This window comes from Homarus americanus, unplaced genomic scaffold (genome assembly GCF_018991925.1).
Source record: "Homarus americanus isolate GMGI-L3 unplaced genomic scaffold, GMGI_Hamer_2.0 scaffold41807, whole genome shotgun sequence".
NCBI classification, from domain to species: Eukaryota; Metazoa; Arthropoda; class Malacostraca; order Decapoda; family Nephropidae; genus Homarus; species Homarus americanus.
Window position 1 is genome coordinate 416,338 of NW_024717057.1, and position 26,538 is coordinate 442,875.

The 26,538-nt window shown below is 42.2% G+C and overlaps 1 protein-coding gene across 1 annotated transcript in view; it reads left to right on the top strand.

Annotated features, from left to right (window-relative positions):
- The first annotated feature begins 11,151 nt into the window (after positions 1-11,151).
- LOC121858788 overlaps positions 11,152-26,538 on the top strand; it is a 197,763-nt gene continuing 182,376 nt past the window's right edge. The window contains exon 1 of the mRNA XM_042355423.1: positions 11,152-12,586. Within this exon, the coding sequence (XP_042211357.1) occupies positions 12,348-12,586 (239 nt within the window). The 5' untranslated portion in view covers positions 11,152-12,347. The remainder of the gene's footprint in view (positions 12,587-26,538) is intronic.

Below are 26,538 nucleotides of genomic sequence, written 5' to 3' on the forward strand. Positions count from 1 at the left end.
CGGCAGAAAATTGTAATGGTTGTGTGGGACGTAAAGGAAGGCAGGTGTGTGGGAGACAGAGGCAGGTGTGTGGCCAACATACTTTCGTGCAGTTGGCCAGACTATGGTTCTGTACTTCCTACACCTGCTGTTGTGTGAAGGTCGACCTTTGTGGTCTCTCTCTCTCTCTCTCTCTCTCTCTCTCTCTCTCTCCACACTGTCTGTATTTATCGCTCAAGTTTTAAGAGCTACAACGTCGAGTGATTACGTAATTATTATGCAACACTTTTATCATTAAGGAATTGCCCGGCGACGTTCAGGTACTTGTCCGTAATTTACATTCCCATTACCGTCTTAAACAATTAGTCCAGCGAAATGAAGTGCGTTTCTTCTTCCCTGTTGTAGACGTGTTGAGGGTGACCGTTCGGGAACATTTTATTTGCCTAACATTGGTGGTTTAGGTTAGGTTAAGTTAGGTTTGTTTAGGTTAGGTTTTAGGTTAGGTTAGTGAGATTAGCTAAGGTTAGGTTAAGTGATATGGTTTTTATATGAAGTGGTTACGATATTGATGGTATAAACAATAATTGGTCCTAATATTGATGAACTCAGCCATAATAAGTGAAGGTACTGTATATTTCCTTCCAGTTTGTCATGTTGGTTATTTTTATTATTTATTATTATTATTTTTATTATTATTATTATTATTATTATTATTATTATTGTTGTTGTTGTTGTTGTTATCATCATCATCATCATTATTATCGTTATTAAAACAATCATCATATTTATCAATATATTACCATTAGTCTGTCTTCTCTCATCATCATCATCATCATCATAGGTCTGTCCTTACCTAATTTATAACCCACCTTCCTCACTCACTACTACCAACCTTACCTCTTCATCACCCCAACTTCCTCACCATCACCATTATCACCACTCTTCACCTCACCATCACCATTACCACCACTCTTCATCTCACCATTCACCATTATCACCACTCTTCATCTCACCATCACCATTACCACCACTCTTCATCTCACCATCACCATTATACCCTCTTCCTCCTACATCACCATTATCACCCTCTTCACCTCACCATCACCATTATCACCACTCTTCACCTCACCATCACCATTATCACACTCTTCACCTGCATCACCATTATCCACCCTCTTCACCTCACCATCACCATTATCACCACTCTTCACCTCCTGCATCACCATTATCACCCTCTTCACCTCACCATCACCATTATCACCACTCTTCATCTCACCATCACCATTATCCACCACTCTTCACCTCCACCATACCATTCACCTCACCATCACCATTATCACCACTCTTCACCTCACCATCACCATTATCACCACTCTTCACCTCACCATCACCATTATCACCACTCTTCACCTCACCATCACCATTATCTCCACTCTTCACTTCACCATCACCATTATCACCACTCTTCACCTCACCATCACCATTATCACCACTCTTCATCTCACTATCACCATTATCACCACTCTTCATCTCACCATCACCATTATCACCACTCTTCACCTCACCATCACCATTATCACCACTCTTCACCTCACCATCACCATTATCACCACTCTTCATCTCACCATCACCATTATCACCACTCTTCACCCCACCATCACCATTATCACCACTCTTCACCTCACCATCACCGTTATCACCACTCTTCCCTCACCATCACCATTATCACCACTCTTCATCTCACCATCACCATTATCACCACTCTTCACCTCGCCACTCTTCACCTCACCATCACCTCAGCTTGAAAATAGACGCAGCCTAAGCGGGTCTCGTTCCACTAAAGGTAGTAGTCACTTCCGGCGGACGTGAATGGGAAAATAAACCTTGATTCACAGCCTTAGTGTTCCAGCATAGTCTATCACGACCCAGTATAGTCTATCACGACCCAGTATAGTTTATCACGACCCAGCATAGTTTATCACGACCCAGCATAGTCTATCACGACCCAGCATAGTCTATCACGACCCAGCATAGTCTATCCCGACCAAGCATAGTTTATCACGACCCAGCATAGTCTATCACGACCAGTATAGTCTATCACGACCCATCGCAAGTCTATCACGACCAGCACAGTCTATCACGACCCAGCATAGTCTATCACGACCCAGCATAGTCTATCACAGCATAGTCTATCACGACCCAGTATAGTCTATCACGACCCAGTATAGTCTATCACGATCAGCATATCTATCACGACCCAGCATAGTCTATCACGACCCAGCATAGTCTATCGACCCAGCATAGTCTATCACGACCCAGCACAGTCTATCACGACCCAGCATAGTCTATCACGACCCAGCATAGTCTATCACGACCCAGTATAGTCTATCACGACCCAGTATAGTTTATCACGACCCAGCATAGTTTATCACGACCCAGCATAGTCTATCACGACCCAGCATAGTCTATCACGACCCAGCATAGTCTATCCCGACCAAGCATAGTCATTCTCTAGAGTTAAACCGGAGTCTGTGATGTCTTTATGTAATCTGTATTATCTTGTAACTGGTTCCGAATACAGCAGAACAGTCTTGCATGTGTATGTCTCCGTCACAACTGCTGCTGTAATGTTATGTAATCTGTATTATTTTGTAATGGTTTCACTTTAATTTTTTTGTATTTTTTTTTAGTTTTTACCCACCACTTCTCAAATACAGACAGTCGTTTATGGTTACAGTGGAGTTTATTGTGGTTTGTCTGTTTGTTTATATTATGTAATCTGTATCATGATGTATGTATTTTGTATTCCTATTCATACATTCTCTCATCTGCTCAGGTTACAGCCATTCACTCTCATGATTACAGAGCTACAGCTGGCCACAGTTTAATCCGGATCCCTTGTTCTTTTGTCGTATTATATCCTGTAATAACGACCCCTTACCTGTATCCTGTAACTTATACCCTGTAACTTATACCCTGTAACTTATACCCTGTAACTTATACCCTGTAACTCGTCATCTTGTGGTTTCAGCGCCATCTGTTGGGATACAGTGTGTTTCTTACGGTAACAGTATCCCTACCTCCAGTTTCTCCCTCTCCTTTCCTTCCTTCTCCCCTCCTTCCCTACCTCCCTCTCTCCCCTCTCTCTGCCTCTCTACCCTGCGTCTGTCTCAACATTCTCCCTGCCCCGCCTCCCTCCTTCTCTCTCTCTCTCTCAGCTGCTGCATTAACCTCTCGCGGAGCACCATATCTAGGCAGGACTCGTTCTTGTTAGTTTTGTTCTTATTCTGATCTTCTTGTTCTTGTCTTTGTCTTCTCGTTGTTGCTTTTGTTTTATTATCACCATTATTATTATTATTATTATTATTATTATTATTATTATTATTATTAAATTTTTTTGCGGATCTCTGCATGTCTTTCCTTTAAGTGTATATAATTGATTTTCCTTTGCAGGTGAGTTAACGTGAGTGATGTTCAGTCACACTGATGAGAACATCCTGCAGTCGAGTGAGTACATTTAGTTCTTCTAAACATGTTCGGTTTCATTCATTATTGGAACAGTCTTTGTTCTTTTAACTATCATGTAGGCAATAGATTTTTTTTATTTTTTTCGCTTTTGAATTTAGTTCATACAGCAGCAGTGTTGTGCTGACTGACCGTGACGCACTCGGAGAACAAATATATTGGCGGGCACATTTTTTATGTTTTATGTAACGGTTATGTTATATTTTTTAATCTACGAGCGTAGTTTTATATGGTGGATCACGAGGCAGGAATTTGTAGTATAATTTATTCCCTGAAGCCATTATTAACTATTTTTCCCCTTTATACATTATAAATGCCGTTTCTTAATCATATGAACGACTTTGCATATTTTATTGTTTCGAAAGGACTGTGGGTGTGTGTTGTAGCGGGTGTTTAGAACGAGGTGTAGTAAATTAGACGGGTGTTTCTGGACAGGTGTGTGTTGCTTCCCTGCACACTGTTCCCTCTCAACCACTACAGTATATCTATCAACTTGTTGGCTATTCAGTATCAATCAACCTGTTACCTATACCTTGTCAACCACTTAAATAACCAAGTTTCTTCCCTGTCAACCACTTAAATAACCAAGTTTCTTCCCTGTCAACCACTTAATATCTACCAATTCCAGTTCTCTGTCAGCTAAAGCGTCATCTGGAAACTCTCCCCAGTTTTACTCCCGACACTGGCAGCTTCCGTAAGCAAGTTTTCAGGAGAGTTTTATAGAAATTATGTCGTTGTCGATTAGGAGTCACGCCATGAGCACTGATTGAGGGAGGGAAGAGGGGGGATATGTCTGAAAGCTGATTGGTCGAGAGAACACACCAGCATGCGTCTGAAAGCTGATTGGTCGAGAGAACACACCAGCATGTCTGAAAGCTGATTGGTCGAGAGAACACACCAGCATGCGTCTGAAAGTTGATTGGTCGAGAGAACACACCAGCATGTATCTGAAAGCTGATTGGATGTCATTATTACGCTCTGTCGGTGTTAACACATTTGCGCCATGAATGACATCGTTAAGGGGACGCTGAGGCTGAAAATAGCTCGTTTGAGGGTATTAGTCTTGTATTCGTTTCCTCTCTGACAGATAATAATGGCTGTTGACTAGTCTTTAACAATCAGGACTGCCTATTGACTGCTTGTTCGGTGGCTAGTTGTGGTCTTATTGGTCATTGATGCCTCTACTGTGGTCTTATTGGTTATCGATATCTCTGTTGTGGTCTTATTGGTCATTGATGCCTCTACTGTGGTCTTATTGGTTATCGATGCCCCTGTTGTGGTTTTATTGGTTATTGATGCCTATATTGATGCCTCTGTTGTGGTCTTATTGTTATTGATGCCTCTGTTGTGGTCTTATTGTTATTGATGCCTCTGTTGTGGTCTTATTGGTTATTGATGCCTCTATTGTGATCTTATTGGTTATTGATGCCTTTGCTTCGGTCTTATTGGTCACGGATGCCTCTACTGTCGTCTTATTGGTTATCGATGTCTTTCCTGTCGTCTTATTGGCCAGCGAGACTAGTTTTATTGGCAATTATACTCCAATTCTCTCATGGTATTTGGCCAATGAGATTACCGCTCTCTTGACGATGTACCAATGGGTGTTTACTTCATTCTGGATAATAGACCAATGAGATTACAGCTCTCGTGATAACAGACCAAAGGGCTTTTCTTTCTCTTCAGTTAATGGTCCAATCAGATTAAAACTACCGTGACAATGGACCAATCAGATTAAAACTTCTGTGATAAAATGGACCAATCAGATAATAGCTCTCGTGATAACGGACCAGTGAGATTAAAGCGTATATGATAATGAACCTATCAGATAACTGTTCTCGTGATAATGGATCAATTTGATTAAAACTCCCTTGATAATGGACCAATAAGATAACAGCTCTCGTGGGAATGGACCAATCAGGTTAAAACTCCCGTGATAATGGACCAATCAGATAACAGCTCTCGTGATAATGGACCAATTAGGTTAAAATTCCCGTAATGAAGAGAAAGGGGAAGGGAGACTGTGTGAGGAGACAGACAGGAAGGGAGGGTGTGTGAGGGAGAGAGGAAGGGAGGGTGTGTGAGGGAGAGAGGAAGGGAGGGTGTGTGAGGGAGAGAGGAACGGAGGGTGTGTGAGGGAGAGAAAAAAAGGAGGGTGTGTGACGGAGAGCAGAAAGGGAGGGTTTGTGAGGGAGAGAGAAAGGGAGGGTGTGTGAGGGAGAGAGAAAGGGAGGGGGGGGTGTAAAATTAAGAGAGATGTAGTGCTGTGAGAGAGTAAGGAGTGTGTAGTCACCTCACCTAACCTAACCTACCCAACCCAAACTAATATTACTTAAGTTAACGTAGCCTAATTTAAGACTGGCACGTGACATCCACACTACAATTGAACTCTCCTAGATTGGAGGAACTTGCACGTTGTTTGCACCATCAAAGCAGATTAATCTCCCCCTTTCATGTGTATCATAACCGCATTAGTGAGGCGGGAGGAGCGGCCGAGGGAGCCTAGGAGACTATCAATGGTGGAAGGGGAGATGCTGGATTAAATTACCCGAGACAAGGTGTGTCAGGAGATGAATCTTGGGAGTTTTTAATCTGGTGGGAAGCTGTGTGGTGGATGCACTCGGGGGGGGTATCTTACTTGGGATGTGTCTCCATGATAATTTTTCGAGGGAAGATTGGTCTGGGGAATTAAGGGATGAAACTGTGTTGTTCCAAGCGCAAAATGTTGATTCTGAGCTCTTTATCTCGTGGGAATTTCGGTGCTGGATGTTGTTGAGGGTCGTATTAAATTCTTTCTTCTTCGCCAGCTGGTGGGGGAGATTTGATTGATTTAATTAAACGCAATTGAGGAAAAAATAGGAACGGAGCTTTACCTGTCTGAAGGGCGAATTGAGGTTCTCTCTGGTGGGAAAATCGAGTGTTGGATGCTGTCGAGTGTACAGTGTGTGGTCGTCTCAGTGCCTATAGCAGGTAGCGAGGAAACTTGGAGTGAGATGTTACCATGTAGGAGATGAATGAGAAAATATTGTAATTAAAGTAATGGTTGATCCAACACCTGAGAAAGAGAGAGGATGAGAATTTGTTAGTTAATTAAACAACAGTGGGTAATTCCGTAACATCTCTTGAAGGATATATAATTTGGTTGTTAGCAGTTAAGTGAAGGAAGCGGTGTAACTACAGGTACAGTACAGGTGCGGAGGTTCACCATGCTTACAGTACATGAACATTATTTTAGATTCATGTATATAATTAGGTCACGTCTTGTAGTTTAGCTTCATTGTACATCGTTACATCGTGTACCATAGTGTTCAGGATCCATGTACAGTACATTATGTTGTCAGGTCATGTTCTGTTACACAAACAATTATTCACGGTTAATGTACAGCTGCACACATTGATCACATCACAAACACTACTCACAAACAACAAACATTACTATATCCTAGCTAAGAGTACAGAAACACTACCCAGGATCAGTGTACATTATCACACCACATGTTACACCCACACACACAGGGTAAAGGTACATTAATTATTACAGTAAAGCCAACGAACTCAGACATTTTTGACGTGTGACTTAAAAGATGGTGAAGGGCGTCGCGAGATAAGAGGGTTAGGTTAGCAGAGGGTGGTGAAAGGAGGGTGGTGCTACGTCAGCTTACATTTTCATCTGTCTCTTACACCTGCACTCAACACCTGCAATCACCACCTGCATTTGTTTTATTTCACCCAGTTACGTGATTCCTTGTGATTATTATTATTATTATTATTATTATTATTATTATTATTATTATTATTATTATTATTATTATTATTATTATTATTATTATTAATCATACCAGTTTCATCTTATCATCATTTAATATTTACAAATATTTTTTCGGAATTTATTTGTTCAGTGTAGATATAGTAATGTATGTAATGATATCCACACGTATCGTTAACACTTTAAACTAACATACATACATACATACATACATACATACATACATGTCTGTCTGACTGTCTCATAAACAATAGAAAAAAATTTTATCATCATCGATTTACTTTTTTCAGCCTCCTAAAAAAATAAAGGAAAAACTCTGGCTGGCTTATTGTCTGTCTAGTTCAGATTTGACCTTTGACCCCTCAACACATTGGTCATAACTATACATTTTTAGTCCGTTGTATTTTGACCGCAGTATTTTATTATTATTATTATTATTAATATTAGTATTAGTATTAGTATTCCTTTAGAGAGAGAGAGTTTGTTTTCATTATATTTCACTAGTAGATTAATGCAGCGGTCTCAACAAAGAGTCACCTGGTAAAGATTGTGGTTTCGTTATGTGTTTCATTCTATGCTTGACTGTTTCGGTACATGTTTGTATGTCCTGCAGCTGGTGTATGTCCTGCAGCTGGTATTTGTGTGATCTACAGCTGGTGTGTGTGTTTGCCTTACAGCTAGTATGTGTGTATGCCCTGCAGCTGGTGTGTGTGTGTGTGTGTCTTGCAGCTGGCATGTGTGTGTATGCCCTGCAGCTGGTGTGTGTATGTATATGCCTTGCAGCTGGTGTGTGTGTACGCCCTGCAACTGGTATATTTACATGGAACATATGAATTAAGTCAGTATTCCTCGAGTGCTACACTGAGATGAAATGTTGACTCCTTGTAAGTTAGGAGGAGAAAGAGGAATAAGAAGGGGAGAGGTAGGAGGAGAAGGAGAAGGAATAGGGAGAAGAGGAGGGGGAGAAGGAGAAGGAATAGGGAGAAGTAGGAGGAGGAGAAGTAGGAGGAGGAGTAGTTAGTATTATCATTATTATTATATATTGTTATTATTATTTGCAATACAGTTTTTTATTTATTTTCTTCCACCTGTTTTATTCTGTTTTATTACACACACACAAGAGAGAGAGAGTTCCTGGGTATTGCAGCGAAAGGCGTAGTAATATTGGCACGACTTTTGGCATACAAAGGCAGAGTGATATATATATATATATATATATATATATATATATATATATATATATATATATATATATATATATATATATATATATATATATATATAGTGACCTGATGGTGAAATGTCACAGGTGAAATATACCGACGTGACCTTTGGTGGTATATATTTAAAGATGAAATATATTGTGAATTACTATAAAACAAGGTCACTGGTGAAATATATTGTGACCTCTGATAGGGTAAAGGTCAAAGATGAAAAATACAGTTGATTATTATGGAACAAGGTCATAGGTGAAACATAGTGACTTACCATGAAACAAGGTCGTAGGTGATGTATATCTGACGTGACCTCATAATGTAAACACTGATAAAGAATGGACTGATTACGTAATAGGTGTGTGCGTCATCCAGTGTTTGTGTTATTTATGATACAGTGGTGCCACGTGTTGGTAATGGGGGGGGGGAGAGGATGGGTGGGGAGGAAGGGGAAAGGAAGACTGGGTAGGGAGAGGGGAGGAGACGAATGGGGAAGGCGAGGGGACAGGACGAATAGAGAAGGAGGGGGAAGAGTCGGAATGGGGAGGTAGAGGGGTGGTTAGACAGGAAGAATGGGAAGGGGAGAGACAGAATGGGAAGTAAATGCAATGGCATGCGGGTTGAAATGACTAATGTGTTTGCTGGGTTGGTGGGGGGTGTAGCAGCGGTGTTGGTGACTGATAGTGTTGGTGACTGATAGACATAGTGTTGGTGATTGATAAATAGGTAGATAGACAGTGATGGTGACTGAACGTTAGACAGACTGTGTTGGTGTCTGATAGATAGATAGGGCGGTGCTGGTGACTGATATAATTAATTAGACAGACAGACAGACAGAGACAGATAGACACATTAGCCGTATAGTGTGAGGTGGTGTGATTAGGTTAACCTGATCCGTAGGTGGTCATGTAGGTGATCAATTACTGTTGACTGTGGCCAGGTGAGCTGATGGTGGTGATAATTGTGTTGGTAGTGGTGGTGATGAAGGTAGTGGTGTTGGTGGCGGTGATAGTGGTGTTAGTAGTAGTGGTGATGATGGTGGTGGTGTTAGCGGTGGTGGTGGTGATGAAGGTAGTGGTGTTGGTGGCGGTGATAGTGGTGTTTGTGGTGGTACTGATGATGATGGTGGTGTAGTGGTGGTGGTGACGAAGGTAGTGATGGTGGCGGTGATAGTGGTGTTAGTAGTAGTGGTGATGATGGTGGTGGTGTTAGCGGTGGTGGTGGTGATGAAGGTAGTGGTGTTGGTGGCGGTGGCATGAGTGGTGTTAGTGGTAATAGTAGTGGTGATGATGGTGGTGGTGTTAGCGGTGGTGGTGGTGATGAAGGTAGTGGTGTTGGTGGCGGTGATAGTGGTGTTAGTAGTGGTGATGATGGTGGTGGTGTTAGCGGTGGTGGTGGTGATGAAGGTAGTGGTGTTGGTGGCGGTGATAGTGGTGTTTGTGGTGGTGGTACTGATGATGATGGTGTTAGTGGTGGTGGTGATGAAGGTAGTGATGGTGGTGTTAGTGATAATGGTGGTGGTGACGGTGCTGGTATTGATGATGGTGATGGTAGTAGTGGCCGTGATAGTGATAGTCGTTATGGTGGTAACGATTACAGTATTGTTAGTGGTTGCGATGGTGGTTATGCTGGTAGTTGTGGTTATGGTGATAAATGCTTTCGTAATCTTATAGTGCATTTGTGATGCTTCGTAAGAGTGATGACAATGTTCATAGGTGTGGTTGTGGTGATTGTGGTGACAGTAATAGTGATGTTAATAATTTTGAGAGTTGTGATTGTGGTAATCGTAATTCGTAGTATATTGATAGTGGTGAATGTGGTGATAGTGTCGACAAGGATGATTATGGTGATTAGAATTGTTGTAGGTGATCGTGGTGATATTAATAGTGGTGATTGTGGTAATAGTGATGGTTATGGTGATGTTTTTTGTCAAGTAGAGAACAGTTATTATGGTTGTAGTCATTATGGTATTGTTTGGTTGACTTGGGTTGTATTTATGGTAACCGGTTGTAAGAAAATGATGTTGGTTATAGGAGATCCCACGCGTCATAACTTAACAGTGTTTGTGGTTATTAAAAGAGACTATGATGGTTGTTGTTTTGGTAGTGACAGGTTGTGGGAGTTATGGTGAGGATGGTGTTGCTCCTGGTGGTGGTGATGATTCGCTCAAGACGTTTGGTGCATGGTGGTGATGATGGTACTGGTGGTGCTGTCTGTCTGTCTGTCCTTTCCTTTCCTTTCCTTTCCTTTCCTTGCCTTTCCTTTCCTTGCCTTTCCTTCCTTCTTTCCTTCCGTCCGTCCGTCCTTCTTGCTGACAACTGGTTAATGCATAAGTTCATCATGAATATGTAATGAACTCAAGTGAATTTGGTCACGGTCGAGGGCACCATCCATGCCACCGTTGACTTAAGTAAGGTGTAGTAATGCTGACGGTGGTGCTGGTAAACGCTGTCCTTGAAAATATGGTGGCTGGCTGAAGGAGAAGGAAATGAAACGGCAGGAGTAGCAGCAGTAAAAGCAGTAATATAACTAGGGAGGGAAGCGGAAGAGGACGAGGAATAACGCAGCGTGAGGGAGGGAGGGTGGTAGTGAGGAGAGAGGGAGGAGCAGACTGGGTCGGGTTGGGTCGGGTCGGTAAGGTCCAGGGCGCGGGCCTGGCTCAGAACCGGTGTTGACGCCTGACCGGGAGCACACACACGCACCTTCTTGCCTCCTCCTGTCCCACGCTCTTGCCTGCCCCCCACCCTGCCCGTCGCTCGTCACACCAGGAGCAGCAGCTGCCTCACTGTCCACCTTGACACGTGTCACAGTGTGTCACACGAGTCCGCACGGTTGTTGTCATTCTTATGGTGCGTCTGTCGTTTAATTGTTCGAGGACCCGCGGTGGAAACTCGGCGAAACTAATAGCGATGAATTAAAAAACTGATATTTATGTTAAGCTTTTAGTTATTTTGAATATTAATGGTTAACAGTTTTGGAGAAGAAAGTGAATGGTAGAAATAAAGAGAATATATCTAGACTCGGGAGATAATTGTCTGCGTACCAGTGAGTGAAACAGTGGTGAGAAAAAAAAATAAAGTCAAGAGAAACACCATTCATGCTGGGGTGTGAGGTCCTCCCTGACACATGTTGTTGTTGTGAAGGTGAACCTGGGGAAATTTAGCAGACGTCTAACCTCACATTTACAAAGTATTTATTATATGCACTGAAACTATTTATATTCCGAGTGAAAATATACATGTGAATGAGCGGGAGTCTTGCGAGGTGAGAAGTTATAACGAGTCACTTTCTGGCCCTCGCGGGAGACGAGTGTACAATGACGGCTGATGGTCTGTGTGTCAACAAAGCCGGTATGAGGCGCGTCGCTCTTCTGCCCACTGTCCTCTGGCTGTCTAGGACCATTTGGGATAGTGCGAAGCTCTGCAGGAAAGCTGTCTAACACTTGACGTAACTGTCTTGTGACAGCAGTGGTGAGTGTCCTGCGTGGAGCGTGTCAGTGGTACACGGCCTCCCGAAACCCCTGTCGTCTCCCCTTCACATGTTTTTCAAGGTCAAATTCTGCTACACCAGCGTAATTCAAGATCAAGAGGACTCGTCTGTTGTCGAAATTCCTGTATAGGAATTGTGATCCTTAGTCAGTACGAGGCGCTCTTTGTTGCCAGAAACGGCGACTCTGAAAGATCACAAGTATTTTGAAACGCAGTTATCCAGAAAACTCGTTCCGAAGGAAGATCACGTGTAACTACGTTGGATGAGTGTTGGTAGTGTTGGTGAGTGAGTGAGTGAGTGGATGAGTAGGGCAGAGTGGCACGAGAAGAGTCAGCGGGCGTGGTCCTCCCTCATGGCCTGGGTCACCACTAGCCTCCATGGCAAGGCGACTGCTGGACTCAGAAGCTGAGTCCACTGCCTCTGCTGGTTCCCTCCAGTGCCATACCGTCCCCCCAGTGCCCCTTCCCTCCACCTGCACCAGCATGAATAAAGAGGGAGAGGATCTCCCTCCTTCCCCCTCTAAGGGGAAGATGCCTTCTGTCAGCTTCGGCACGGCGGCTTTCATTCTTATCCGGGTCAAGAGAGCGTTCAAGAAGAAGAGGGCCAAACTGAAAAGGTAAATATAAGTGTTGTATTTGTACCTCCCGTGGAGGATAGATGTACAGTGTATGTATCTTTGTTCCTTGAAGCACAGCCAGTGGCACATCCCTGCACAGTATTTGTCAGTAGGCCGGTGTGCTGTGTTCGCCTGGGAGTGCCACGGTAGTTGGTAGTGCCACAATAACAATTTGCCAATGGCTTGACAGGCGGCCGTGTGTGTACTCGCTGGCACGACAAGTAGTGTTGACGTGAACTCACTCTTATGCAACTCAACTCACATGTATCATGTATATATACTGTATATATATTTACTTCCTGACGGGCCATCTCAAGTGTTGTGTAAAATATAAGAACAAATTTAGTAGTACACCACTATTAAGAAACACATTTATACACACAAACCACAACTGTTGTCTGTGGGGAGTAAAGATGACCACCAACAATTACAAAACATTCTGCGATCTTACTTGTACTAAACCCCTGAGTACAATGACTTAATTCCTTGAGCAATTTGTCTTAAACTTTTGAGTACGACGACTTATTCCATTGAGTACGACGACCTATTCCCTTGAGTACGACTTATTCCCTTGAGTACGACGACATGGTAGGTCTAATGGATTATTTCATCGTAGCCAAAAGCCGAACACCCAACCCTCACATGCTCCTGCCGGTGTGTCGAGAGTGAGGGCCTCAACACAGTAAATGAACTACCTGAGGCAAGTTATGAACACTACAGTAATTACGGTGTTGGTATAAACATCGAGGAGAAAGAGAACGTTGTTACTATATGTCATCACGGCATTGTGGAGGAGGAAGTGGAAGAGGAGAAGAGGAGGCGTAAGAGGAAGAGAGACATAGAGCAACGTTGTTACCTTATGTCATGACACTGAGGAGGAGGAAGGGAAGAAAACTAGAGGAGGAGGAGGAGTAAGAAATGAGGAGGAGGAGGAGGAGGAGTAGTAGTAAAAAAGGAGGTGGAGGAGAAGAAGAAGAGGAGGCGAAGAAAAAAAAGGAGGAGAAGTAGAGCAATATTGTTACCATATGTCATCACGACATTGTGGAGGAAGAAGTGGAGGAAGTTAGTATAGAAGAGGTGGAGGAGGAGGAGGAGGAGGAGGGTATAAACATTAGTATAAATATGGAAGACGAGGAAGAAGCAATAAATATTTCTATAAACATGGAGGAGGAAACTATGAAGTATAAACACCATTAAACCGTAGAACACGAGGAGGAAGAAACAAGTAATAAATATGAATATAAATCTAGAGAAGGAGGAAGAGGAGGAGGAGACAATAATCATTATTATAACGGAGGAGGGAGATGAGAAAGTAATAAACATTCATATATATCTGGAGAAGAAGGAAGAACACAAACATTCACCATATAAACATGTAGGTTAACATTATCTATCAGAATATAAATCGACAGTGAGGTGTGTCATCCAGGTCTTTGAGTGACTGACTGACTCACTCGCTCACGCACTCACTCACTCGCTCACTCACTCACTCACTCACTCACTCACTCACTGAAAGATTTTTTTTACCCACCGGGCCGCGGCGACAACCTCTAACCTAACACATGCAGGAAGGGTTCTTGATAGGCCTTGTTTACAGGTGTGTGTATTACCTCTGTGGTAGATTATTATTGTTGTACTGGCAGGTGTTATTGTTTTCTTAGTGAGTGTGGTGTGGTGTGGGGTGTTGGTGAGGTATGTTGGTGTGGTGTAGTGTGTTGCGTTGTGCTGCCGCGTTTTCTCAGGTTTCCAATATGGCTGCGTGACGTAGTCCTGTAGTGTTCCAACATGGCGGCGGGTGTGGCTAGTGGTGAATGCTGTTTTATGGTAATATATATATATATTTTTTTTTTTTACATGGTGTAGGTATAACGATGATGATGATAATGTCGTTCGTCACTTGTTTTTGTTTCACGGTGATGTTTGTGTTTCTATGACGTGTGTGTGTGCGTGTGTGTGTGAACCAAGATTTTCCATTGAGTTTAAAAATGTCAGCAATAATTTTGATAATAAATGACAGACTTGTTGTGCTGGTGTTTTGGTGGTACACGCACATACATACATACACACGCGCACACACAATGACTCAATGCATTGAGTCATGTGTGGGTTAGGGGGCGGTTGTGTGGTGCGGGTATTTAAATGTCGTAGTATGTGCTCTCAGCAATAGCTCAACGCTGTGTTTGTTTACTACAGGTGAACGTCAGCGGTCGTACGCTTGGGCCATTGCCAGAATAATGCAGAGCAACTATGACGAGAGAGAGAGAGAGCACACTCTACTACTACCATATCTGTCACTGGAATTTGAGTATGATGATCATCCAGCTATGACACTATACTACGATGTGAATTATTAATGATATCACCTTAGTTGGTGAGCTCTGAGGTGACTCGAGAGGCTGACACGGGAGCGGCAGGGCCGTCCACAGGGCTACATCTAGTGCGGGGCGGCGGCAGCGTCTTTCCGGCGCTGGCGCTTGTCTGCCTCGGTATGCAGTCGGGCTAACTCGAAAATATTGGTTCTCTTGTCTTCCCACCGAGCTCGGAGGCTGGAACGTAGACTGCGTTGGTGAAGGTTTTTAAGTGTCTTGAGGTGGCTCCTGTATGTGGCCCATGTCTCGCTGCCATATAGCAGGGTGGGGAGGACCACTGCTTGATATACGTGCACCTTTGTAGATACTTTTCAGCTCCCTACAGCTGAAGACACGGGTACGGAGTCTACCAAAGGCTTGAGTTGCACATCTGATCCGATGTTGAAGGTCTTCTCTCTCTCTCTCTCTCTCTCTCTCTCTCTCTCTTGGGGGAATAGGAAGGGGTTTGTTGTTAAAAATTTTCGTTTTAAATTATTTTTGTTTATTTCACTAGTTATTATTTTCAATCATCATGTTACTGTTCATCTTCACCCTCCTCACCACCACCACTACCACCACTACCACCACCATCATCTTCCTCGTCATCATCATCACAACCATCACCATCCCCACCACATCATCATCATCACAACCACCGCCACCACCCCACCACATCATCATCATCATCACAACCACCACCACCCCCACCACATCATCATCACAACCACCACCACCCCACCACATCATCATCACAACCACCACCACCCCCACCACATCATCATCATCATCATCACATCATCATCACAACCACCACCACCCCCACCACATCATCATCATCATCATCAGCTTGTCTTTGCTCACCGCTGGACGGATCATCTATTTCGAGCCATCAACACCTTCAACCTTACTTAATTAACCCACCACTTAACAATGACGTCTTCCTGGTCTTTTCTTGTGCCGTGGGATCACAATTAGCTTGGCCAGGAAGTATTGGAGGTTGAAGGAGGATCAAGTGGACCAGGATGATTGGATAAGTTAAGCCAGGAGGTATAGGATGATTTAAGTCACGATCTGGAACTACTTCTCTTCCTAGGTCTTCCTCCTCCTCCTCCTTCACATTCTTCTCTTCCTCGTCCTCCTCCTCCACTAAGTTCCTATATCATCAGGCGTCTCCACTAGTTAATAATATACGACTTATTCAGAGATACAAGTTCAGGTACAGATTAAAGCATATCTTACAGGTTCACGAGGTCCCATGTAGTGAGAGCGTTGTGGAGTTGACTAATAGATATGTAGAGTCTGTAAACTCCTAAATATACTTCACACAGTCATGTATAATTCCAATGTTCATTAATGAGTACGGTAATTAGTATCATTGTAGTGATTTAATGTGTATATGAATAGAAACTTACCATAATCTGACTTAATTACCAAGAGACAGCCTGGTGTTACACTGTGTTGACAAGTTGTGGTGTTCGTGTGATAAGTTTGTTGTGCTGGGATACTGGTTGATGTTAGTGAAATTAAAAGTGATTAAAATAATAAAGTAGATATTAAGTTTGTTTAGTAACATCACACTCTTGATTTTGACACTGTAAACACACTCATTGACGACGCGTGTCCTATACCAGTATAGTCTGGCTCAGGAATTTTATGGCAAAACAGGTTGAATGTAGCGGTAGTATTTGTTTTAATCTGGTCGGTTCTTAGAAGGAATTAATCTTGATGGAATAACGTAGCCCTTAGTTACCTCCGACTGTGTTCCTTGTTAACACTAAGACTGAATTCCCGAAGTCGACCCCCCCAGTCTTGAGTAGTAGGACGGCCTCTGCTTTCTGTACTCACCTAGGTTAGTTATGTTGGTTGGCAGCGTAACTTTAGAATGGAAAACGTTACATAAATTTTATACTTTGCATATATATATATTCGCTGTGACAACTTCTAGAACTGAATATATTTTAAGGTCAGAAACTTAAAGGTCATGGCTCAACACACACACACACACACACACACACACACACACACACACACACACACACACACACACACACACACACACACACACCCACCCACCCACCTAGATCTTTTATCTGGACGGGAAACCTAAGAATAAATAGTGTCCTTGAATCTATCCTTTATAAACAAATATATATCTCGGCAATAACTCGGTGGGTGTTGTTGAAACCTTACAGCAGCACTCGACACCTCAGAGGAATCATTTTAACGTCTATTTTGGAATTTCCGAAGACTTAAATCTCCCCTCCTCCCCCTCCCCCCCTACAAAAATTCCGCAAATGTCCTTATCTTACAATTTAAAGTGTCATGAAGGAGAGTGTGAAGGAGGTAGTGAATGATTGTCGTGATGCAAAGTAGAGACTCAGTCATTTCCGTGTGACGAGGGAAGTCCTGGAAGTGGCAGCCGCTTACTCTCGTCTCCATTAGCTGATTACCTGTCAGGTGTCTCTCTTACCTGGTGACGAGTGTATGTTTACCTGTCCTGTTGATCACCTGTCTATTAAGGAGTGTACATGTACCTGTCGTATAGACGGGGATAGTAACAGGAAGTGGTGGGGGTGGATGGAGATGAAGGATAGGGGGAGGTGAGAGGTGGGGGATAGGAGGAGGGGAAGAGGGTGGGTGGATGATAGGGGGGGAGGAGGTGGTGGGTGAAGGATAGGGGGAGGTGGGTGGAGATGGGAATTGAAGGCAGTGGGGGATATAGGAATGAAGGAAGGGATGGGTGAAGGATGGGGTAGGGAAGGCATGAATAGGAGCAGGAAATAGGGGAAAGGATAGCAAGGGGAAAAGGGTGGCAGGAGCCGAAACTTTCAAGGAATTTCTAAGATACAAAGACTAACAGCCTAATGCCATTCACTTTGATGTTCCCTCGGTGGACCAATATGTACTCTCAATGATAAAAGAATACACTCAAGGTAAGTCTATCCACTTTGAAGATAAGAATAATCACTCTTATGAAAGAACATACACTCAAGATATGATTATACACTCTCAAGATAAGAATATGGGCTTAAAATAAATAATATGCACTCAAGAATATAATAGGTACTCAAAATATACACTCAAGAATTTTCACTATAAATAAGATGTTTACGAAAAAATTTACTCAATCAAAATAAAACTTATTCATTTAAAACAGTAAAATTTCTGATAATGAGAATATTTACTTAAGATTGTATATTCACTTGACAAAAAATATTCACTCTGGAATATTTACCTGACAAAAAATATTCACTTGATAAAAATATTCACTTGATAAAAATATTCACTCAAGCTATTCACTTAGGATAATACTATTCACTCAAAAAATATTCACTCCAGAGAAAGTTTTTCATTCCTGAATATTTATTTGGGATGGAAATATTCACTCCAGATGTTGGTCTCAAGTACTATACAGGATTTGAGATTGAGCTGTGGCATTTGTGCTCATGTGACCGGGGGAGAAGCTCTCTCTCTCTCTCTCTCTCTCTCTCTCTCTCTCTCTCTCTCCTTCTTTCCTTCTTTCTCTCTCTCTTTCTTTGTCTGTCTGTCTCTCTCCTCTATCTCTTCCTGTCTTTTTCTTTGTCTATGCCTGTCTGTCTGTCTCTCTCATTCTATGTCTGTCTGTCTCTTTATCTGTATGTCTCTGTCTCTCTTTCCCCTCTCTGTCTTTGTCGCTCTCTCCTCTGTCTCTGTCTGTTTCTCTCTCTATGCCTCTGTTTCTATCTATCTTTGTCTATTTTTCCTGTCTGCCTCCCTGTGTCTCTTTTCCTGTCTGCCTGCCTCTCTCTCTCTCTCTCTCTTTTCTTCTCTGTCTGTCACTTTCTCTTTTTGATAATTAGTGTTCGAGGTGATGTTTGCTACAAGGCCGTGTGTGTGTGTGTGTGTGTGTGTGTGTGTGTGTGTGTGTGTGTGTGTGTGTGTGTGTGTGTGTGTGTGTGTGTGTGTGTGTGTCCTAGAAATGAATGGTCAATAAGAGCTGCCTCCAAGCCATCCAAAAATAACATCCTCCGAGAGCAGAAAAAATACCAATTACAAACACGAGGATAATTAACTCAACATTTCTTATTCTGAATCATATTTGTTTATACATTCAGTGAGAGATTAAAAAAAAAGGATAAAATAAAAAAAACATATAATACATTAAACATTTGACTTATTAAACTTGCGAATAATAATTAGCTTAATGTATTACTTTTTTGAGACACTACAGGAAATTACTGTACCTTTACTTTTATAACTTAATACCTGTGTGTTTTGTGTTGCTGTTTCCTGACTGTACTGTAGCATCAAGTAAGTGCGTTGTGGAAGAGATGCTCTGTATTACCCCACGAGATGAGAATAGGCGCAGAAAAGAACACGCTATTGGGGGTGGATAAATGAGACCAGGGACTTGGGTAGTGCTCAGTGGACAGTGAAGGTTGATGACGGAACATTGAGGAAGATTTTAGGAGAAGGTATCATCATCCAGTTGTATATTGATGATGATGTAATGATGATATTGATGTAATGATGATGATTATACTCGTATATAGTGATTTACAGTATTCTTGACTTTGGGAGTAAAGTCACCATCCTCACCATTCCACTCCTGCACTCATATGTATTTAGAAGTCAAACATCTACTCTACTCCTATGATCACCATGACTTGATAGAACCTCAATGAATAACTGTTTCGATAATTCTTTCTTCCTTCCTTATCTTTTTTATTTTTTTTATATATATTTTCTTCCTCTTTTTAATATTACACTGAGGCTAAATTCTCTATAGCCTTTCAGCACGATTCACCTTGCATGCATCGCCATATCAGGTCACTGCTCCTTCTTAGCTGACCTGTACACCACACCACACCTAGGAATAGTTTAGGGTTATCCTTAGTGGTGGTACAGCAGACAGGTGTGAGCCCTACCTGGGATAATCTTCACAGGTGAATCGTCCAGAAGGGCTCATCTCTTGCACCTGTCATTATGTGTAGTGGGTTATAAGAGGGTGATGCTGGTTGGTGGGGCGTGGTGGTGGTGGGGATGATGTCTCTTGTTTCCAGTTGTGTTCGTACTCTCTCTCTCTCTCTCTCTCTCTCTCTCTCTCTATTGCACCCTGAACGTTGTTTTATTTTTTTATGGTGTCGGAAACAGCATCGTATCTTTTTTACACGTTGGAATGTGTCCTTGTGTTACGGGAACCTGTATGTATTTTCCTGTAGTGTTGTGCTGGTGTCCTCCGTCACACACCTGTCCCTCTTTACCGTGTAGTGTTGTGCTGGTGTCCTCCGTCACACACCTGTCCCTCTTTACCGTGTAGTGTTGTGCTGGTGTCCTCCGTCACACACCTGCCTCTCTTTACCGTGTAGTGTTGTGCTGGTGTCCTCCGTCGCACACCTGCCTCTCTTAACCTTTTCGTGTTGTGCTGGTGTTCCCCGTCACACACCTGCCTCTCTTTGCCACACACATGACTACCTACCACTTTTATATTTCCATGGGTGATTTACACATGCATACGTAAATACTTATCGTTGTAAATCGTGTGTAAATGTTGTCCATATTGTCCACTTAAGCCTTAAAAAACAAGTTAGTGGTTTTTTTTTGTTGACTGGAATATATTTTTTTGGGTATATTGGTATAAATTAATGGGAAGTAATTTATATATTGTCGAATTTGTTCTGTTTAATTTTGGAGGCTTTCACTAATGTAACCAAACTACAGGTATATTAGATTATGTTAGATAAGGTTAGGTTAGGTTAGGTTAGGTTAGTCTAGGGTAGGTTAGGTTAGGTTAGGTTTGTTAGATCAGTAATGATACTCTTCATAGGTGTTTTATCATTATCTACACACACACACATACACACACACACACACACACACATACATCTACATATACCAATATAGAGAACATTTTTGTGGTATAGGTCATGAACCTTCGTGGCGGGGTGTGCGTGTTAAGACAGGTTGTTTTTATCACCCAGGTAGAGGAACGTTTTCTCTGACTGACGCCTTGTTTTTCTCAGCTGTTACCTTGATATGTGTACAGTATATATATATTTTTTAGATTTTTCGATCACGTTCATTTATAATAAGAGTTATTAAAGTTATCATTCTCTTTAGGAAACATTTTATGGAGCCAGTTTTATGATGGGGGTATATTATTACTATATAAAAGGAGAATTAACACATTGGTTAGACATTTGTTTCATTCCATACAATAATATATTCTGGAGAGAGAGAGAGAGAGAGAGAGAGAGTTCAAAGAAACCTTTCTTATCTTTTTGCTTTTCCAATAAATCCTTCTTCTGTATCTACTTTTAAATTTGTGTAATTGTTTTATTCCTTATGTCAGTTTATTGTGAATGTCTTGTAGGAGAGTCGTTGTGGTTTATGGCTCGTCTCTGGAGAAAATCTTATATTCGTGTCGAAAATCTTGTTATTGTGTAGCTGAGAGCTTTAAACCACCCAATAGGTGTGTGTGTGACACATTGTTCACCCACTTGTAGGCCACCTGTGTGTATGTTTGTTCGTGTACGTGTTAAAGTGCATGTTTACGTGTGTATGTATGTTGACACAGCTTACCCACCGGCAGGCCACCTGTATGTGCACGTGTGTGTGCGTGTATGCATGACCCTATTCACCTACCTGTAGGCCACCTCTGTGTTTAGTATTCCTACGTGTGCAATATACTCAAAAACATATGTATTAAGGCACGTATGTGTGTGTGTGTGTACGTATGTGTATATGACCCTGCTCAGCCAGCCGTAGGCCAGCTGAGCTCTGCCGCCACACTTACACACAAGAGGGTGGGAGGATGATGCGACGCTCCACCACCCACAGTAAAAGCGGTTCTCCTATAGCCAACACCCACGACCACCGACCATGACAAATCCTCTCTGCATGGGGGGGAAATAGCGCCAATTGTTGTCACCCTCTCCCCGCGGGCTGCTTGTGGGTGGTAGATGGTGGTGGTGGATAGTGGTGTTGGATGCTTGTAGGTGGTGTTGGATGGTGGTTGTAGTTGGTGATGGATGGTGGTTGCAGTTGGTGATTGATGGTGGTTGTAGGTGGTGTTGGATGCTTGTAGGTGGTGTTGGATGGTGGTTGCAGTTGGTGATTGATGGTGGTTGTAGGTGGTGAAAGATAGTGGTAGTTAATGGTTGTAGTTGGTGAAGAGTTACAAGTGGTTTTGGATGGTAAGTGTTGGTCAGTAGGGATAGGTAGTTGTAGGTAGTAGTGGATGGTGGTTGTAAATAGTGATAGATAGTGTTGGTTGTGGATGGGTAGCTAGAAGTGGTGGTTGTAGGTGACTGGTAGTGGAGGATAGTAGTGGCATTTGTAGATTGTGGTACTGGTAGGGTCGATAGGTTGTAGATCATCAGCTGGAGGTTGTTGGTAGCTCATGGTAGTTGTGGTAGTTGTATTAAAATGGAAGATTGCGTGAATGGTTGTAGTTTCCGTACGTCCTATCATTTGTGTGTGTGTGTGTGTGTGTGCGTGCGTGCGTGCGTGCAACAGTAATTACCTCCCAGTGCGTTTCAAGGTTCACTATCTTCTCTCAGTATAGTTGGATCACCTAAGCTGTGAACAATAACCTGAAACATCATTAGTCTCCATCAAATTAAAATATTGGAGGATTTATCATATTGAAAGAGCATTAGCGTTTGGTGTGTTTGTGGGTAGGAGTGAGTTTATGTGCGTGTCATTATCTGTATGAGCGAGTTTGTGTATGAATGAGTTTAAATGCGTGTATGAACAGTTTGTGTACGTATGTTTCTGAACGAGTTTGTGTACGTGTGTATCTGTATGAACGAATTTGTTTGTGTGCGTGTGTATTTGTATGAACGAATTTGTTTGTGCGTATGTGTACGTGTATGAACGAATTTGTGTGCTTGTATGTGTGTATGTGTTTTATAAGTGCCTGTGTTGAGAGGATCGTTAAAGGCTGTACAGCAGTTTAATCGTGGAGAGAGAGAGAGAGAGAGAGAGAGAGAGAGAGAGTCATATTCCATGCTGACAAAAAATATCCATTGGCATCATGTTATGGGGAGGGTAAATGTATCTGACGGAGACCTGAAATGCACTCATGGGTGATAAAATAAAGGACATGCAACAGTAAAGAGGAAATACAAAATTAAAGTGGAAATGTAAGATTAACATTATTAAAGAAAACGTAACATTATTAAAGAAAACGTAACATTATTAAAGAAAACGTAACATTATTAAAGAAAACGTAGCATTATTAAAGAAAACGTAGCATTATTAAAGAAAACGTAACATTATTAAAGAAAACGTAGCATTATTAAAGAAAACGTAACATAATTAAAGAAAACGTAGCATTATTAAAGAAAACGTAACATTATTAAAGAAAACGTAGCATTATTAAAGAAAACGTAACATTATTAAAGAAAACGTAAAATCACTCAAGAAAACGTAACATAGAACAATAAATAAAACTAACCCTAAACACTCCAGGACCCACCACCACCTGTACCCAAAACGACAAGTGATGGTGGCAGCGACGTTCTCTCCTGCTGTAGGATCTCAGGTGCCCGAGCCTTCTTCACACCATTATCACCACCTTCTACTTCTGTTACTTCATCACTTTCTTTTTGTCCTCCACTTTCTCTTTCTTTTCCTTCTTCTCTTCCTCCTCCGCTTTCTTCTTCTCTGTTTTTTCTTCTCCTCCACTTCTTCTTTTCCTCCACTTTTCCTCCTCATTCTCTTTCTCCTTATCCTCCTCCTTCTTCTTCTCTTCCTCCTTCTTTTCCTTTTCCTCCTCCTTCTCTTTCTCCTTATCCTCCTCCTCCGTATTCTTCTCTTCCTCCTCCTCCTTCTCTTCCTCTTCCTGCCTCTTCCTCCTCTGCTCCTATACTTTTCTCTCGAGACTTTCTGGGAAGATGCCAGCACAATATCTCGTGGTCAAGGTCACCTCAGACTACCGAGAATATGAAGCATACAATAATATACTGGGGGAGAGGTGGGAGCTGTGTTGGGTTAGGTTAGGTTAGGTGTACTGTGTCTACCGTCATATCTCGCGGTCTGGAACTTGCTGGCCTCATTCTAGTAATCCAACGTCACCAGCCCTACAGTAGGTTCCTCCCTAGGTATACCCTCTCCGATAATGAAATATTTCTAGCTTGGTTCTTTTCCCTTTTCGCCTATCTTCCTCCACCTCCTCTTTTTTCCCTCCTCCTCCTCTTTTCTCCCCCCCCCTCCTCCTCTTCTTTTCCCTCTTTCTCCTCTTCTTTCCTCTCTTCCTCCTCCTCTTCATTGTGTTTTTATTCTCGTCTCCACTTTGTCATCGTTGGGTATTACATTTCTAACCGATATTATTTTCCCTTAAGCTTCTGTTGTGTTTCCTCCTAAGAAATAATATTACCAGGTCTCTCTCTCTCTCTCTCTCTCTCTCTCTCTCTCTCTCTCTCTCTCGTCATTCCAGAGTAATATTTCCAGCTGTTTTTATCTTTTCTTTTTTCTCTTGTAATGTTATTCTTCTTTTAGTGTTTTCTTTCATTTTTTTTATTTTCTCCTTATTTCTCTGATTTCGAATTGTTTCCTTATTTCTGTTTATTTTTCATCCAGTAACTTAATATTTTTAGTTGGCTTTACTTTATTTCTCTTTTTTTATCCACTTTTGTCTCGCTTTATTCATTTTATTATTTCGCTAACCTAATATTTCTGGTTATTTTTTCTCTTCCTTTCCTTTTGTTTCATCCTTTATCGTTTCCCTTTTTTTATTTATTTTTCTTCATTCTCTCGTGTTCTTTCTCTCTTGTTCCATTCTCTAAACCTAATATTTCGTGATATTTTTTCCCCCGCCTCTATTTCATTATATATTTTCCACCATGTTCAACCATTGTGAAATTTTTGTTGCAATATGTAAATCGATTATATGCGCCGCTAACTTCTTTTGTTTTTTTTTCTTTTACATACAGTGAGGGGCGTTAACTGTACCTCCAGAATACATGGAAATACATAGATTTCAGTATTAGTTTTAATTTTGTTCCTTCAGCTGTAACCCAGAGCAATTACATAGAATTCAACACTATAAACGACTTCCTAGGACGTCAACTGTATCCCCCACACAAAAAAAGAAAAAAAAACATTTAGAATTTAGTATTGCGAGCCGTAGCGATGGACATGTCCAGCCGTGGTTTGTAGACGCGTTGGAATGCCGCTGTGTAAGGTCGCTGCCTGGCTCTGGGATTCTGTTACCTTTATATCCGTGCGGTGTGGTGTGGTGGTCTGCTGCCGTCATGTGGGGATAATCTTGGGGTTTTATCCATATCTGTGTTACTTGTGTTGTGACTCGTGCAGGAGAGAGAGAGAGAGAGAGAGACTTTACATTGGAAAATATGGATCAGGCCCTTTACACCCTCCTCCTCCCCGTTAGAACTGTGAACTAGTGCAGTTTTAGGTTTCTCAGTGGACTCTCTGTGTGTGTGTGTGTGTGTGTGTGTGTAGATAGAGTGAAAGGGGTGATGGTAGGGTAAATGAAGATAGATGGAAAAGAAGACACAGAATGAAATCTACTGCAAGATATTATATGGAAGAGGTGGAGTATGGAAAGGCTGTTCTGAGGGGAGGTGATGGAAAGGGTGTCTTGTGTGAATGGAAAAGAGGCTGGCATTGTCATGTTTATAGTAACAGATTAAGTTATAAATACAGTGATTAATACAGTGTACAGCGTGTAAGTTACAGGTGAGTAGTTACAGGTACAGTGGGTGTGTAATATGATCACCTGATGATTAAATACCCTAACTAACGCTATCTGAGGAGGTTTATGTTATGTTATTGTTTGCTATGTTATGTTACCGTTAGGGTGGTTAATCTTAGGGTGAAATAAGCTGTGGTTTAATCTTCAGATGACCCCCATTCCCTCCTTTCCTCCCTCTTCCCTTTCCTCCCTCCCTCTTCCCTTTCCTCCCTCTCTCCCTCTTCCCCTTCTCCCCTCTCTCTCCCCCCCCCTCCTCCCTCTCCCTCCTCCCCCAGAGCTGGAGGTGGTCAGTGGCCAGGTGGTGGTGGTGGTAATGGTCCAGGTATTACAGGCGGCGGAAAATTGTGGTGGTGTAGGTTATTGCCCGTGACATGACCTGACCCTCACATTCCGCCAATTGATTTCAGTTTGTAATGGCGACACTGACTGGCTGGGTGAATGGATGGTTGGTTGAATGAATGGTTGATTGGTTGACTGGCTGTATTACTCGTCTCCTCGTGCCACCAACACAGACACCCAACACCACACGACATGTCTTATAATAACACGTTAATGAAAAACAAAATCCAGATGAAGGGTTCGCCCGCCTTTTGCCTGCAGTGGCGTTTGTTTTTTCCATCAACTTGTCTTCGTGAGTTGAGGAAAGATCTTGAGGTAATACAGTTAAGACGTGATGAAGTTGTCTCGTGTCCTTACATTCTCAGCCTAATGTATTCTTGGTTGGGTAGGTGGGTTGGTTAGTGGCTGAGTAGGTAGGTGGGTTAGTGGTTGAGTAGGTAGGTGGGTTTGGTGGTTGGGTGGGTTGGTGGGTGAATAAGTCGTGTTTATCAAGCTCTGTGTGTGTGTGTGGTGGGGGGGGGGGGGTGTTCAGTGAGGTCCATTTCACGGCTACATCGTCAGACAAA